Below are 17,282 nucleotides of genomic sequence, written 5' to 3' on the forward strand. Positions count from 1 at the left end.
ATTGTTCTTCTGCTCCAGTAAGCATGATAAATAACAGAACGACATTCTATAGATTTTTCCCTTAACATGTGACTTATGAACCGAGAACTGTAACAGCTTTTAACTGTATCTGACTCACTGGTAGGCTGTTAGGTGTTCTCTAGTACTGGGAAAGCTCTGCTAGGCTGATTTGTATGTTCGAGTGGCCCATCCTTGATGATTCATACAGGGTTTCCAGGGCAGTTGTAGTGTGAGAACGTGTGGGCGGCTTCTTCTCTGGTGACCTGTCCTGCTGGCCCCTCCCAGCAGCACTGGAGCACTGATAGCGATGGTCTACCTGGGATATGAATTTCTCCACAAAACGCCTGGGCCCTGCTTGCATTTGGAGATGCCTGATAAGCCTCACAGGCTCCTCAGATCCTGCACAGACTTTTGACTTGAGTCACATGAAAGGGCTGCTGATACACTTCCTCTTGCTGACCCCTTGAGTAAAGAATAGTCCTTTATGGTGACATGTAACTTACAAACCAAAAAAGTTTTTTTTTTATCAGACTGTTACCATCACAATATTAAGATTAGCAAAATTAATATTTAATAAGTGAAAAGTATTCTGTTTGGCACTAAGACTGCTCCCTTCATCAGATTTAAGCCAGCATAATTGCTAGTGTTTGCAGTCTTTAAATAAGACACTAGCATATTTATTAAGAGGAAAAAGGGAACTGAGTATATTGTGTAAAATTACTTTTAAAATTATATGGGCCGTTTTCTGGATAGGCTGCCTGTGTGGGTGTGTGTCTAGATAGCACATCAAAGGCTTTGCATTATGAAGAGTCTGGGTTATTTCCACTTGCCTGCTGGCTTTGCTTGCTTCCGTTGTGTCCCTTTCAGCACTTCACTTTGTGGTGTCCTCTTGACTTAATTGTAAATGAGTATAATTTTCACATAGCGTGTGGTTTTTTCAGAATTTCAGAATTTGTGGTACGTAGGACTTCAGAGTTTCTGACCCAGATTCAGTGCAGTGTTTTTGCCCACAGGTTCATTGAAATTAGTTTCCTTTCCAAAACCTTGATTTCCATCTCTGCCCTGGCATGACTTTGATCCTCATGTATCCTTCATGGAGATGTCTCAAGTCGTCAGTATGCAAATCTTATTATCTGTCCCCGTACTTTCGGAGCGGTTCTGCTGAACCGCTCAGGCAGAAACTGTGAGTCAGTCCTGAGTCACTGCAGAGGCTTAATGAGCTGTGCGAAAAGGTGCAGAGATCAGGTCGGTTTTCAAAGCCTCTGTCCCTTTGGGTTGATTATAGCTGCTGCGCCAGTAACATGACCATTGCAATGCGATTACCCTTAGGTTCAGCCAGAGGTCAAAGAATATGACCAGTGGCTTTCTGCGTAAAGTGTGCATATTTGATCCTTACTGCAGCTGCTTCTTTGTTTTGGTTTTCCAGTGTTTGGTGTCTGTGGGCTTGGACTCAAAGAACACAATCTGTATATGGGACTGGAGGAGGGGGAAGGTTCTGGCTGCAGGTCCGGGTCACACAGATCGGGTAATGTCATGTTTTACCCTGCAAACTCCAATGCTGTCATACTCAGTTACTCCTTGTGCGTCAATCAAACACACTCATGCATTATGGCATACTCATAAACCCTTTCCCTGACATAGTGAGACAGAGAACAATGTGAATATTAGTAATAACATTCCTTGTTATGCTCACATGTAATCGCATACAGATACACTCCATGTTACACTCATAGATTAATTCACGGGCCATATAGCGACTTACACTCATTTGGCCGCATACTCACACTTTCACTCACACATACACTGAGAGACACACTCATCTACTTTGAAAAACCAGTATCGATTACCCATCTTGCCCCAAAGTGGAATTATGTTCATGCAGAATGGAGAACAAACTCATCAGTGAACTGGACAAAGTAGTTGAGGCTTATTGATTATATAGCCATTGAAGACTTACTTCTGAGGAAGCACCTAATTAAACTGAGTAAAAAAATTAAACCTCAGAAAAGATGGTGTTTTATTAGAGTGGAATTAAATTGATGTGGTATTTAGATCCAGATGACCATTAGTGATGTGAAGACTGTAGCAAATATGATGTATAATGACAATGTTGCAATGCAATAGCAGGAACTGAACAAAAAAATGTATTTCCTAAATTCTTTCTCTTTGTGATGTAACATTTACATTATAAGTGATGAGTTGGACTAGAAGCCAAAAAGTGTTCTTGGAAAAACCTGCAGCATTGTGTCAAACTTATCAAGTTCTGCTTTTTATCCATATCACTCATGAATTAATGAGGTGAGAAATTACTAGGTCTACTGACAATTTCTTTAAGGCCAAACCGTTATATTATTTGTATGTCACACGTACACTTTTTTGTTGCTTGAAGGTCATTCGCACACGTTTTACATGATCCTATTGTTTTTTATTTTTGCTGCTTTACTCTTGTACTGTCCACTTTCTGCTGTGACGATGCAAATTTCCCACTTGTGGGACAAGTAAAGCATTATCTTATCTTATCTTATCTCGTCTCATCTCGTCTCATCTCATCTCATCTCATCTCATCTCATCCTATCCTATCCTATCCTGTCCTGTCCTGTCCTGTCCTATCCTGTCCTGTCCTGTCCTGTCCTATTCTGTCCTGTCCTGTCCTGTCTATCTTATCTTGTCTTGTCTTATCATTTCCCGCCATTTTCACCCATAATTTCTGGTGATCCATGTTTTCATCCCTTTTGGCTTTAAGAGATCCATGCTACATTCCTCTTAATATGTAGGAGATATATTTTTGGGGAAAAATGAGTTTGAAATTTTTTGTGTTTTGTGATATTTCAAACAGATATTTGACATATCATGGGATCTGTACCAGACAAACAAACTGGTGAGCTGTGGAGTCAAACATATTAAGGTATGAAACTTCTATTCTTTGATGTACAAACTGATTATAATTTATCATAGAATGACAGTAACAAGATTAAGATGGCAGTTAGTTCCTAGATTGTAATAAGACACATGGCCTGGATTTAACGGAGCGCAGGTCATGTCTTCATTCAGACTGAGTTTAAATTGCAGAGTAATGAAGGGAGAACACAAATATTTCTGCCTGGGATGTGCCATGCAGAGTAGGCTGAATCAGTCATGTAGGCAAACATACAGACAGTCTTCTTGTTAGGATTAAATACATAGTGAAAAGTTATTTCACTTATATAAAACAGCAAGAAGGGGTTTGAGTGAATGGAATGAAGAGGAATGCCCCTTTCCTACTACCCTGCTATTATGAGTGTGACAGAGCGGGGGCGCTATCACCTGGGAATGATGGGCACTGTTAAAAAGCCTGTGCTAATTCGCTTTGCAGACACCGGTGGTAATTCAAGCCAAACAAAAGGAGGGCACTCACAGTCGATGACTCATGAGAAAGAAACTTTATTTCTAATGGCTGACTCCTGTTCTTATTGGTTAGGATACACAAATGACTTTGAAGAGATTCCTTCCATCTTTCAGGGGTCCTTAATGCAAGGCTGCGAGGGGCTGATAAGATTTCAAAGGGCTCCTGCAGATGTGTGTGCCGCTCTCATCCTCACTATCAACCCGGCAGCTGCCAGTCAGAACTCCCTGCCAACTGCAGCTCAGCTGAACAGCTTATCACTAGTATTTTTAATCTTTCCTAGTCTATTTATCCAGTCTATTTCATAGTCCTTTTCAAGCTGAGAGTATGCGAACATTAACAGCAAGAGCCACCGCCCTCAGTGATCCATGGAGCAAGCTGTATGCAGGTCATGTTTATTTCAATAATTCAACAAAGCACAGCAGGAAGTGGCACTAATGAAAGAGTACTTTCATTTACCATAACCTGTAGGGCGCTTGTGATCTATTCATAAAGTTATAACCCTTAACTTAACAAAATGGCAAAATAATATCACCAATGGAAACATGCAGAGTTTTCTTGGATGGCAAAGCCCTGGGTTACCTCAGGACACCATGCTGAAACACTGAAGGGAAACTGATTAGTGTCCACATCCGTTTTGCATCACCGGTGCCCAGCCAAGAGGGGCAGCCATCCAGCTGCCAGTGTTTACTGACCCCCTGTCTTGGGCTGTGCCCCCCCCCACTCCTGTGGCTCTCCCTCATGCCACCCAGGCTAAGTGTTCCCCCTCTCGCATCATTTCAAGGCCCTCTACCTGTGGGATGTGTTATGTCTGCTCTCCTGGCCTCGGAGCCCTGCTGGAGATTAACAAGCATAATCCCCTCAGGGATGCAGAGGCCCAGTGCCTTCGCTGGTTTTCCACAGAAAGAACAACCACATCAAACTCATCAATCAGACGACTAATAATCTGTCGCCATGTTCTAGCGCAGTGGTCACCATCCCCTGATATAGATAAGTACTGGAGCCAGCTATGTTAAAGCTAATACTAGTCTCTGATACTGAGATGCACCTGAAGGGCCTCATTATCTGTATCAGGTGTGTTATATTAGGGCTGCACCAAGCTCTGCAGGGTGATAGACCTTCAGGAGCAGGATTGGTGACCACTATCCTAGGGAGATGATGAAGCTATGGTTTAGCTCCCATGGCCTTGGTTTCCTGATGTGCTCACAGTAGATTAGGGAGGGAACTGCATTCGCCTGATAGTCCATCCACTTTGCCTCCTGCACTGTATTGGAGTGCTGGAGAAATTGTTGGTGTGGACCCAAATCGGCCCTGTTAAAGGAGACCCTGGGGTCGCAGGCATCCCCACATAATATTTTTCTGAATGAAACCCTGGGAGTCAAAACGTGACCTCAGTATAACTAGGCTCTTTGTACACTGATGGATTGCCTCCATTCAATCTGTCGAGTCAGCCCCACTCCCCACAACCCCTCAAAGAAGATAAAGGAGAAAAGGTTGCGACTCACAGAGGACATTAAACAGCTAACCACAGCTTCCAGTTCATGCACTCACTGGCTCAAATGTTTTCAAAAAGGCTTGTTTTTGGGGGAACACTGTGGTACCCTGCTAACGTCTCCATGCACTGGTGGAACCCAAAGTGCTGAGGCACCCGGGTCACTGAAAGTGGGCTTTGATTTTATGTTGCCCTCAGCTTAAATCCAGCCCACACTGAATATACGGAAGCTTGTTGTGCCCTTATTCCGTGTGCAGCGGCGACAGCGGACTGTAAGTCCAGTCGCAAGTAACCCTTTCTGAGAAAACACAATTCTGGAGGAAACGGGAGTCGGCAGGACCTCTTTTGATGGTGATGAATAGAGCACCCGCCTGCCCGTCTCACGGGGGCTTTTAACCTTCATTACCGCTCTAATGGATGCAGGCTGTGGAGGCCGCCGCATCCCCGTGGAGCCGCTGGTCTTTTGCGCCTTTCACAGCTTCGCTCTCTCCCTTTCTATAGCCGAGCCCCATCCATTCAAGTCCCCTCTCAGATTTCCTCTCTCCCCTCAGCGTCTGGAGGACTCGTCTGCTCGCATCGCATCGATCCCCCCCGGCTGGCCGCCCTTTAGCTGCCGCTTGTCATTACGAGCACGTGCGCATATTGCACGCCGGCCCGTCTGTCGTGACGTGCCGTCAAGCAGGACGATTGATCTCTGTCATCCTGCAAGGCCTTCACGTCACCGAGTCCCCCTGCCCAAACACGCCAGCTCACGCTCTCTGCCATGTTACTGATGAGCCTCCACAATGAGCTAATCGCCATGCAGGAGCTGCTCTCCTCTGCGTGGCTCCTGGAACGTGCTGGCGCATCCTGACAGCCGTCCCCAAGGGACATCACGCATGGAGTGCAGTCGCATATGGATGAGCTGGCCTGCACCTCTGGTCTGGCTGCACAGACTGGTTGCCTTGGTGATGGGGAGGGATTGCCAGTCACTGGGCAGGGCCCCCACTCTGAAAACTTCCTTAATAATAACCCTGAGTATGGACTAAACTAGATTGTTGAAACAGAAATCTGGCTTTATTTTGTAATGGGGAAGTCAAGATCAATCATTGGACCACTGCTCCGATTAGCTAACACCGAACACCTGCGTGAGTTAGACACTTTTGACCTGCTCTCAGAATCCAGGCCAAGTGTAGAGTACCTGCTCTCAGAATCCAGGCTACCCTATAAAGTGCTTATATAAGAGCCAAGACAATTTTTTACAATTCTTCCCCTCTCTGCTCCTCCCTGGGAGCTGCGCTATTGATTTATAGAGGCACGGCTCCAGGGGGAGGATCAGTAAGGGGAAGGCCAGGCAGAACAGCCTCCGTGCTTCTTGCGCTGAAGCTGCTTAACACTTGAGCTGCTGTCTGGAGAATCTGACTAATTTTTCACTCTGTCACTCTCTCAGTGCTGGGCCGGGAGGTTGCACTGACCAATGACCCTGCTTCATGGGGCTATTCTCTGAAACACGATCAAGGCTTTATAGAAATGGCATTTAGCACCAAGGAACTTTGAAAACATCTTGCTAAAAAGTGCTACACCCCTTGTCCTTGCTAGACATGCTGTAAACCCAAACTGTCCCTGGTGATGTGGTAATATTAGTTGAAATCCCATGTTTTGCGTTCAGAATTAATGGGGAATCAATTTGTTTATAAATGATGAATTTATAAAAGGAAATTACAATCATTAAATTTATGGAGGCAATGTGTCACTGATAAAAAGAGAAGATTCCTGTGCCCCTGAGATGTTTCAGCATGTAGCTGGATGTGGGCGGAGTCCTGGCGCTGGATGATCATGCTCTCTGCAGGGTGTTAAATAACCCAAAGTGCAGGGTTACGGGCACATTAACAGACCATCTCAAGAGCGACTGGCTTCCTCCTTCCCTGTTCTAGTTTTGGACCCTGTGCGGCAACGCCCTGACCCCAAAACGCGGGGTTTTCGGCAAGACTGGTGACCTGCAGACTATCCTGTGCCTGGCCTGTGCAAGGGACGAAATCACCTACTCGGGCGCGCTGAATGGAGACATCTACGTCTGGAAAGGCATCAGTCTGGTTCGGACAGTGCAGGGCGCACACGGGGTGAGTGGGAGGGCCTTCGCTCCAGTTTGCCGCCATTGGTCAAAAAAAAAAAAAAAAAAAGAATTCATCCAGCCAATCTGCAGAAAGACCGCATGACACGAAATACAAGATGCGCAGTCACCACTTCATTAATCTGCCTCCCGAGGGCTTATTTTCAGTTCAGCTCATTTACATAGGTTTATTTTTACACAATGCCCATCCCAACCTGGTTGCTCCAAAGCTCTTCCCAAAGGACTTCATAACACTGTTATAAGTTTTTCTGGTGCAATTAAGAAACACAAGCAAACACCAGCAGATAATGTTATACAACTCATTATGGGGAGCTGTGTCAGATGAAGGGTTGCAGCACACTGATCATTATGCACGCATCGCATTGGATAAGGTGATAAGGAGACTATAACAGCCTGCTTACCATCCAGAATTACTTTAGTGTGAGCGCTGATCTGCTCACACACACAGGAAGCCTTAGCAGTTGGAGCAGCCAGCCGCCCCTCAGCGTGACTCACACTCATACAGGCGGTTGGCCTACTTGTCAGGCACCTGTCGGATTCTCCCTTTCCATGATTCGTGGGGGCTGCAAACAAGCCTGTTCTCCGGGGTCGGGGGGAGCACACCATGCTTCTAACGCCGGCCTGCGTTTGCCGCATGTCGCAGCCAACCCCCACGCAGCGTCCGAAGGCGTAGCCTCGCCTCCACGCTCGACGCCCCCGCACCACCACAGAGGCTGCACTCCGCAGATGGACACCTACTCACTCCGAGCTTGCTCGCTCTCTGCGGTTATGCAACGTGCACATGTGGGGCACTTGCGCAGAATCATGCCTGCGTGCCACAAATTCCTGAAAAACCTGGGGAGGGAAGGGGCAGAAAAACAGATTAGCTTTCACTGCCTATGACTGAAGGTCATCCGGGTGCCGGTGTGTATGGGAAGGAGGGGTAACTGCATATCCTGCCTGATTCTATTGTGTTTATTCCTCCACACTGGGGCCTTTGTATAGTTTCAATTGGCTGTTCCTTTCAAGAACTACAACTCCCAACACTACGCACTGAGTCTAAAATCACTATTTCTATTACTATTTATGTTAATGTGATTTATATAAAACTGCTTATGCATATTCCCTGCTTATGCATATAAATAAATACAGGAGCAATTAGGACCACAGAGCTTGTTCAAGAGCCATTTGCAATTTGCAGCATTTTTGTTATCAAACTAGTGCCATCAAAAACACTCCCAGCTATACTTACTAGGTTACTTGCTTGTTTGCTTGTATAGAGGCTAATCATAATCATTTAAGCATGTCCCATTGCTTGGTGTTTCCTCGCAGTTTTCTCCTGGTACGTTTGTTTTTCAGCAGTGTGAATTCACGCACTCCTCACTGGCCTTTTCCAAAGGCACGTCTCCTCAGTCTGACATGCCGCCCTGTTTCTGCAGTCTGGCATCTTCAGCATGAACGCCTGTGAGGAGGGCTTTGCCACGGGGGGCCGGGATGGCTGTGTCCGCCTCTGGGATCTGACCTTCAAGCCAATTACGGTGATTGATCTCAGGGAAACAGACCAAGGCTATAAAGGTGATGTACTACTCCAACTCGCCTCCCTCAGCCCTGAGTAACAGGCAGTCTCCCAGTTCTTGTGTCATCACTGGGCTAATGATCTTAGCATTTACCCCCTTCACACGAACATGCCATTTCCTAATTCCAAAGGATTCCCTTTTCCAATGTAAGCCATAATTATTTCCTTCAGTTATTTCTATTATTTGCTTTGATTCAAAATCTAGATATTGTAGGTTATGTAATTACTTACTAATGGCTGGAAATGTCCCTGTCTATCTGTCCTCTCGCTTTTTGAATGCAGGTTCTGATTTGCAGGCATGTACACTGAGCTATATTCTGCTGTCTGCTTATATAACCAGCTGCACATATTCTGTTTGCCTGGCAGTAGGACAGTTGTGCTTCCTCCCGGGAGCAAAAAAAAACAAAAAACTGTGTAACGGCAAGCATTCTTTGCCAAGGGCTGATTATATTCATAAGTCCACGGCCTTCCTGTTGACACCCTCATCTGGGCGGCTATCATACGCCTTTAAGGCATGTAGCCTGCAGCATGCATGCCGAGGCTTGCTGCTCTGATGTGACATCACCTCAGGCGGGAGGAGCGACCGCTTGGTTCCGGAATTTCTATCGCTCACGCCTCCCCAGGCCGCTCCTGTCCCATCATAAGCGCGAGCTCTGGTCGTGGGTGGGCCTGAGTGACTAATTAGCGGTCTGTCTTTCTCTCCCCCCTCTGTGTACTCTGTTTGATACGGCCACGTCTACCCAACAGTAACTAGAGGTGAAAATTGCCGAGGTGGGTAATGGTGATGAGGCTGCTGAAATGATCGTTGTCCCCATTAGTCTGTGCCCCGTTTTCTTGATAAGTTATTTTTGTTCGTAAGTCAGTCCGGAGCCTTTATGTATATATATGTATAGATGCCATTTGACGTGTAATCGATAAGCGCTATGGAAGATGAATGGATATGTCATTTGAGATTTGTTTCTATGTGTGTAAATTTACACGCACATGCATTCCCCCATTGCGCACTTGCCGATTCAGATCGAGCCCCTAAAACCAACGTCTAGGTATTTTCTTCTTATCGTGAAAATCAGTTCCTGAATCGTGCCCTTAAAGTGGAGTGCCCATACTCCTCATGCCCGTGCCCACTGCGCCCATGCCAACTGTGCCCGTGCTCATTGTGCTGGTGCCAGCTGTGCCTGTGCTCACCGTACCAGTGCCAACTGTGCCCAAGCTCACCACACCTGTGCCAACTGTGTCTGTGCTCAATGCATAGGTGCCAATTGTGCTTGTGCTCAATGTGCCCGTGCCACGTTCACTGCACCTGTGCTCACCATGCCTTTGCCCACCACTCCCATGCCAACTGCGTCCGTGCTGCCCCTGCTCACTGTGCCCATGCAAGCTGTGCCCATACTCACCATGCCTGTGCTTACCACATCTGTGCCAACTGTGCCCATACTCACCATGCCTGTGTTTACCACATCTGTGCCAACTGTGCCCATACTCACCATGCCTGTGTTTACCACATCTGTGTCAACTGTGCCCATGCTGCCCCTGCTCACTGCGCCCATGCCAACGGTGTTCGTGCTCCCTGCACCTGTGCTCACCGTGCTTGTTCTCACCATGCCCATGCTAGCCACACCGGTTACTAACCCCGCCCATGCCCAGTGTACCCATGTTCACCTTGCACATGCTCACTGTACCCATGCTCACCAAGCCAGTTCTCAACTGTGCACATAATCATCGCCCTCGTGCTCACTACACCCATGCCCATGACGCCCGTGTTCACCACACCCGTAACCACCATGCCTGTGCTTACCATCTTCATGCTCAGCACCTTCATGCTCACTGCCTCGGTGTTCATCTCCCACGTGCTCACTGTGCCCGCGCTCACAGTTCCAGTGTCCACCGTGCCTATGCTCACTGCACCTGTTCTCACCATGCTTGTGCCCACCACCCCTGTGCTTCTCAGCATTGTGCTCAACACACCCATGCTCAGCGTGTTCTTGCTTATCGGCCGCATTCTCACTGCGCCCTTGCTCACTGTGCCCATGCTCACCATGCCTGTGCTCACTGGCCTCGTGCTCACTGCACTTGTGCCTGTGCTCCCTGCGCCTGTGCTCACTGTGTGTGCATTTGTGCTGGCAGGACTCTCTGTGCGCAGTGTCTGTTGGCGGGGCGACCACATCATCGTGGGCACCCAGGACAGCGAGATCTTCGAGGTGGTGGTGCACGATCGCAACAAGCCCTTCCTCATCATGCAGGGCCACTGCGAAGGCGAGCTGTGGGCTCTGGCTGTGCATCCCACCAAGCCCCTGGCGATGACTGGCAGTGACGACCGTTCAGTCAGGTAGGTTCGGACGCCCACCTCCCCCTGGGCACCTCCACAGTGAGGCCCAACACAGGAAGGGCTCTGCACACTACTGGTTGGAGGCTGAAATTACAAGGTTCCAGCTTCTGAGACACACACACTTTGTATCTTTCTGTGCAATGTGGTTCTTACATGATGTCCTTGCCCCAGCTGCCACAGAATCGAAGCCTGGCTCCCCACCATGCTTTGAAGCACGACCTGAAAGAGCCACTTCTGCGAGTTCTCAGGGCTCCAGCTTTTTTAAGCAGCTTCCCGCTGTAGGTGTGGGAAGCTGGGTGCTAAAAGTGGGAGAAGCGTGTCTAGTGTGGCAGGACAGGGGATTCAGCTGCTGTGGGTTTTCAAGGTCAGACGTGTCTCAGGAGATGTGGGTGAGGCAGGCACGGCTGCAAGGTTGAGCTAAGGTCAAGGCTCTGATTACAAGGAGATGAAGGGGTGGTGAGGGGAGCCATCCCCGCTGTCCTGCAGCCCTCCCTCTGCTGCCCGCAGGATATGGAGCCTCATTGACCACGCACTGATAGCACGCTGCAACATGGATGAGCCTATCCGCTGTGCGGCCATCAGCACGGATGGCATCCACCTAGCGATGGGCATGAAGGACGGCTCCTTCACCGTCCTACGGGTCAGGTGGGTGATGGGAAGGCCAGGCGAGGGCGAGCGGGCTGCTCACACATGGCCATGTCGGATGAGCTGGGCTCATTGGCTGTTAGTGTTCGTGTGACTCTCTCCCCTCAACACAACCATGAAGCATCTTTCTATTATAGGTTGTCAACTTTTGACTCTGATTGTGATACCTTTGTTATACAGCCCCAGGAATGAGTGCTACTCTGTGCTTAATTATTCTAATGGCGCCACAGCAGTAGTTGGGATGTGGATGGAGAGGGACAATGGGCAGAAGGTGTCCGCACCGCTGACTTCTGCACGGTCACTTTTCCTCCTCTCAGGGACATGACGGAGGTGGTGCACATCAAGGACCGCAAGGAAGCCATCCATGAGCTGAAATACTCTCCTGACGGGGCCCACCTGGCCGTGGGCTCCAACGACAACGTGGTGGACATCTATGGAGTGGTGCAGCGCTACAAGAAGGTGGGCGAGTGCCTTGGATCGGAGAGTTTCATCACGCACATGGACTGGTCGGCCGACAGCAAGTTCCTACAGACCAATGACGGCGCCGGCAAGCGGCTCTTCTACAGGATGCCGGGTAAGAATGGCATGTGGGCGCCCCCCTGCAGCCTCAGCGCCATGCTCCACATGGACGCCATGTATTAAGCCATGGCCTCCCGTTTCATATCATGGAGCTTAGCGTCACTCCTGTCGGTAAATCAGGATGACAGCTGATGAACGTTTACCTTTACTTAAGGCCATGTTTTTAGTAATTTATAAACACATTCATAATGCATTATAATGCAGTCATAAAGCATTACAAACATGCCATTAAATATGTTTAAACAGACATAACACATTATTGCCATGTTTATAATGCATTATGACTATTCTACAATGCTCTCATCTATAATGCACTATAGATACCTTTATAATGCATTATAAAAGCATCCTTCATTCTTATGCTGACCGTTATAATGCATTATAAAGGTATCTATAGATTTATAGTGCATTATAGATGAAAGTTTCATGAAGCATTCTTAAAGCATAATACCATAATGTGTTATGCCTTTTGATGAATATTTATAACCATGTTTATAATACTTTATGCATTATTTATTATGAATGTGTTTATAAAGTGTTTAAAAACATGGCCCTAAGTAAAGTGTAACGATGTTTGCTTAATGATCGCGTATTGTTATTGTGTGTTTAATGCGAAGTGGGCATGTAAAAGAGGCTGTGAAAATTAAAATCAGACAGCATACTTAACAGGCTATATTTCCTAGGCCCCTAATGTTAAATGGTTATGCTGTCAGTCTGGGGCTCAGATCTTTGTGCTGGAGACGAGCACGCAGTTAGGCTGTTTATTCTGCCAGTCCGGGAGAGGGGGCTGCTGGGAAGCTTAGTTCTGCATCAGACACTTCTGAGAGTCGTCATGGGCCCACGGGTTACCAGTCGCTCGCAGCGAGGGAAGTGCCGCTGTTCCCGCTGGCACCGTCTGACCCGCCGAGCCTAAAATAGCACAAATGGGAATCGGTGATGCAAGTACATGCTGCTTTCCAATGTTTCCTGGCAGGTATTGGGCTGGGGGGGTGGGGTGGTGGTAAAGGGTTAGGGGGGCGCCACAGGCAGTCAGGTATACAACAGCATTCATAGCCGCAAAATTAGGGTGAAATTGGCAGTAGTGGGGTAACTATTAATAAAAGGTTATTATTCTTGTTGTGACGGAGCTGACAGGCACCTAGCAGGTAGCCGTGTCTCCACCCACACACACTGCGGTTCAGCTCAGACGGGGTGTGTGCGTAAAAATAACAGCGCCAGCTCCACAGGCTCTAGTGTGCATCTGGGCAGCCCAGACTTCAGTCTGTGCAGAGCGAGTTTTCTAGACAAGGAGAGAAAACTACAGAGCAAATGCACATTTAAAAATATTTCACAAGAAAGTGGAAAACCACCAGAATTCACAGTTAACTATTAGCACCGTTGATTAAAACACTGGACTCAGGAAAGCTGAGAAGGTATCACTATACTTCTATCTGTGACGGTTTGGTTGGGTGTTAACCTGTAGTCCTACTGACAGGTCCCTTCCTCCCCTACTCTCCTGCGAGATTTTGTCAGTCAGTCATATATCGTGTACAACCACTGACTTTGTGGTCCTGCTGTAATTTACTTTAGTCCTCCGCATATTCAAATTCAACAACCCTCCTACCAACCCCCCCCCACCACATCCCCTCAGTTGGCAAGGAGGTCACCAACAAGGAGGAGATGAAGCTGGTCCAGTGGGCCACGTGGACATCTGTCCTAGGCACTGAGGTGAATGGCATATGGCCTAAGTATTCTGAAATCAACGACATCAACTCAGTGGATGCCAACTTCAACAGCCAAGTAATAGCAACAGCGGATGATTACGGAATAGTGAAACTTCTACGTTTCCCCTGTATACGGAGAGGTGAGTATTTCTGGCATAAATTATCCTTTATAAATAACTATAATTTATTTATAAATAACTAAATAATTCATTAATTATAAATAAATAATTTCGATAGTAATTTGTCATTTAAAAATGTCAATGATATGGAATTAGATGTTTCTTTTTTTCTGTTCTAGGAGCAAAGTTTAAAAAATATTTAGGTCATTCTGCCCATATAACCAATATCAGGTGGTCACATGACTACCAGTGGGTGATTACTATTGGTGGAGCTGATCACTCTGTGTTCCAGTGGAAGTTTGTCAGTGACAGAAAACCTACAAAAGAGGGCCTTCATATAGCACCCCAAGGTAGGTCCCAATCTCAGATTTTTTGGTGCATTAGTGATGGACATGCATTTAATTTTCCTAATGCTGGGCCATGTTTCATGTCTACCTCATGGCTTTGGGTTGCCTCTAAATCAGCACTTGCCCATGTCAGTTTGAGTAATAGTACTGCGGAAGCAAGCAGAGTTTAACCATTAGAGACTGATTGGTGGCTTGATGAATCAGGAACTCCACACAGCCTGAGAAAGACTCCCATGCCCCAGTTTGTGAGCTAATGGGAAGAGAAGGCATGAGTCACCCAGTTGGAAGTCTCTGTTTTGTCCATTGAGTGTTTTTAAGATTGAGTTATGAACCAATTAATGGGTGGCACCCTGTTTTGTTACTCACCATGTCACTCACTCTGCTTGCAGAAAGTCTGATTGACTCCCACAGCGAGGAGTCCGATTCTGACCAGTCAGACGTGCCTGAGATGGACTCTGAGATTGAACAGGAGACTCAGCTCACTTACCGACGGCAGGTTTGTGTTACAGCGCCCTGCTCCTTTATATAGGAATTTCTCCTAAATGCGGAAGTCCGTTAGCAAAATGACCCCTGCATTGATTTTTGCATGCTTGAGAGATAGAGAGTAAATCTGATATTGGAAAAAAGGGCTATACTTACTATGACTCATTTTCACCATTGCTCCTCCCCCACGACCTTTAGTAGGAAACTCATCCTTTGAAACGGCGCCAACAATGAGAGTGCAAGAAGCATAGCATCATGGAGGGTCCAGTCTCCAGGAAATGATGGCCTGCAACACTAAATTAAAACTGCCAAGAATTGTCGTAGTGAATGGTACAGGACTGATTCCTGGTATTCAGAAAGGCTCTCACCCTCCTACGCCAGGCTGTCAGCTGTATTAATAGCTTTATCGTGCATGAACAGGAGAACAGAAGGATAGAGATGTTCTGCCCACAAGTGCTGAAACCACAGGGAGACAAAGGCTGCTCATCTAGAGTGGATTCAGCACCGAAAACCAAATGCGATTGTAGGAAATAACCTTAAGACTGAATGACCGGAAACAAAAATGCTGCGTTTTCACCATCTATGATTAATTGTGTCAAATAATACAGTACTTCCAGATAAGACAACCATGCTCTTTGACAGCCTTGAGACCAGTGGGTTCTCTTTCTGGTCCAGGTTTACAAAGAAGATCTACCTCAGCTCAAAGAGCAGTACAAGGTGAAACACAGGCTGATTGCGACAAAGAAGCGAGAGAGGCCTCCCGTAAGTGGTGTGAAGCTCCACTTCGTGCACGGGTAAGAGGGTCAGCAGTGCACCTTGCAAACAGTGACCTTATATTGTCTTCGTGTCTACATGTCTTTGTACATACAAAAACACAGCAAATTACTGGCTTTAGGCTTTGAAATAGGGCCTTAGAGAGTCCCTAATTACATAATTTAGTTTATTTTGCCCTCCTTTGTAACCACAACAGAACCTTAGTAAGACTGAGATGAATGAGGAGGTGAAGTGTAATGACAGTAGGTCACCACTGATTGGCCACATATGGGGAGGTCAGTGCATCTGGCTGGTGTTCACACAATGGCTCTGTCACTGGGCGCAACAGCTACAGGGGCTACGACTGCAGGAGCAACCTGTTCTACACGCAGACGGGGGAGATTGTATACCACGTGGCAGCAGTAGGGGTGGTGTATAACCGGCAGCAGAACACTCAGCGGTTCTACCTGGGTCATGACGACGACATCCTCTGCCTGGCCATCCACCCCCTGAAGGATTATGTCGCGACAGGCCAGGTAGGGCACGGGCGTAGCCGGGACTCAGAATTCTGTCTCAGTGGGAGCGGCTGGCCGCCGTGTGATGCACATGAGAGAGCTTGCTTTGGAAGCTTGTCCTGTTTGAACAGATTGGCCGTGATCCCTCAATACATGTTTGGGACACAGAGATTCTGAAGCCCATGTCTGTGTTGAAGGGATGCCACCAGTACGGAGTGTGTACATTAGACTTTTCAGGTAAGCCCACGATCCCAGCCACCTGTTATATACCCATAGCTGCTCTTTCTTTTCTTTAATTGCCTCTCACCTCTGCTTAGCCCCACAGTGGGTCTGAACTGTGTTCTGAAAACAAAAAACAGCCTCAGTGTTAAATACTTGCTACAGGAAGTCATACAGCATGGGGCCGATTGTACTTGCTTGTTCCAGCAGTAGATGCCAACACATTTATGTTTGGAGATGTACATCAGAACAGTGTTACTCACACTGATCCTCGGAGATGCCCAGGCAGGGCCACGTTTTTGGTTCCTCCTGAGAGCTGGGAGGGAGCAAAAATGTGGACTGTCTGGGGGTCCCGGAGCACCAGGCTGAGAAACACTGCATTAGAACACCAAAGTCTGCTTTGACATTCCCTTTTCCTTTGACAGTCGATGGCAAGCGCCTGGCATCGGTTGGCCTGGATGACAATCACACTATTGTCTTGTGGGATTGGAGGAAGGGAGAGAAGCTCTCAGCCATCCGGTGAATACAGACGTCACTTCTTTGTTAAACCTGAATGTGTGCAAAGCTTCGAATGCATCTAGGAAAGCAGATGGCAGCCATGCAAATGGCATCTCTGGCCAGCGACGACCCTTCTAACATACTAACATACTAACACTGCGTCACGTGGAGACACTGCGGCCTGCCCTCCCTTATGCAGAACGTCCGGTCACGAGTGCCCATGCACGGATTTTAAGGGGGGTCGCCTTGCGAGGTCCATGTAGCCTCAGCAGAAAGCCTTTTTGCTAATATTTCCCACCCTTGACACAGATTTTAAGGGTGTTTTCTTTTTGAATAATAGATATGCGACCACAGCGGCTTGCTCGCATAATATACATGGTCGTCTGTGAGGAGCAGTGGACCTGCAGAAGCGCTGAACAATGCACCTTAAAATGATTATTAATACATGAGGTAGAAAAACGAATGTGCAGAGAGACAGTGATTAACACAAGCGTGAAAAAGTAGCTAATTTCTGATTCACAGAGCCGTTCTTCTTAGAATAACCTGTACTTGGCCC

At 47.3% G+C, this 17,282-nt stretch overlaps 1 protein-coding gene across 2 annotated transcripts in view; it reads left to right on the top strand.

The window, feature by feature from the left end:
- Nucleotides 1-17,282, top strand: part of eml5 (EMAP like 5) — a 53,138-nt gene that overhangs the window by 15,780 nt on the left and 20,076 nt on the right. For both annotated transcript variants that reach the window (XR_007382292.1, XM_048974703.1), the window contains exons 3-16: nt 1,427-1,525; nt 2,837-2,905; nt 6,788-6,973; nt 8,403-8,538; nt 10,664-10,865; nt 11,373-11,510; nt 11,828-12,084; nt 13,720-13,932; nt 14,091-14,261; nt 14,648-14,754; nt 15,417-15,535; nt 15,844-16,030; nt 16,141-16,246; nt 16,654-16,747. Coding sequence is in view for 1 of the 2 variants with exons in the window: in XM_048974703.1 (XP_048830660.1) it covers nt 1,427-1,525; nt 2,837-2,905; nt 6,788-6,973; nt 8,403-8,538; nt 10,664-10,865; nt 11,373-11,510; nt 11,828-12,084; nt 13,720-13,932; nt 14,091-14,261; nt 14,648-14,754; nt 15,417-15,535; nt 15,844-16,030; nt 16,141-16,246; nt 16,654-16,747 (2,084 nt within the window). In the remaining variant the exon portion in view is untranslated. The remainder of the gene's footprint in view (nt 1-1,426; nt 1,526-2,836; nt 2,906-6,787; nt 6,974-8,402; nt 8,539-10,663; nt 10,866-11,372; nt 11,511-11,827; nt 12,085-13,719; nt 13,933-14,090; nt 14,262-14,647; nt 14,755-15,416; nt 15,536-15,843; nt 16,031-16,140; nt 16,247-16,653; nt 16,748-17,282) is intronic.

Source organism: Brienomyrus brachyistius, chromosome 14, assembly GCF_023856365.1.
Source record: "Brienomyrus brachyistius isolate T26 chromosome 14, BBRACH_0.4, whole genome shotgun sequence".
Classification (NCBI taxonomy): Eukaryota; Metazoa; Chordata; class Actinopteri; order Osteoglossiformes; family Mormyridae; genus Brienomyrus; species Brienomyrus brachyistius.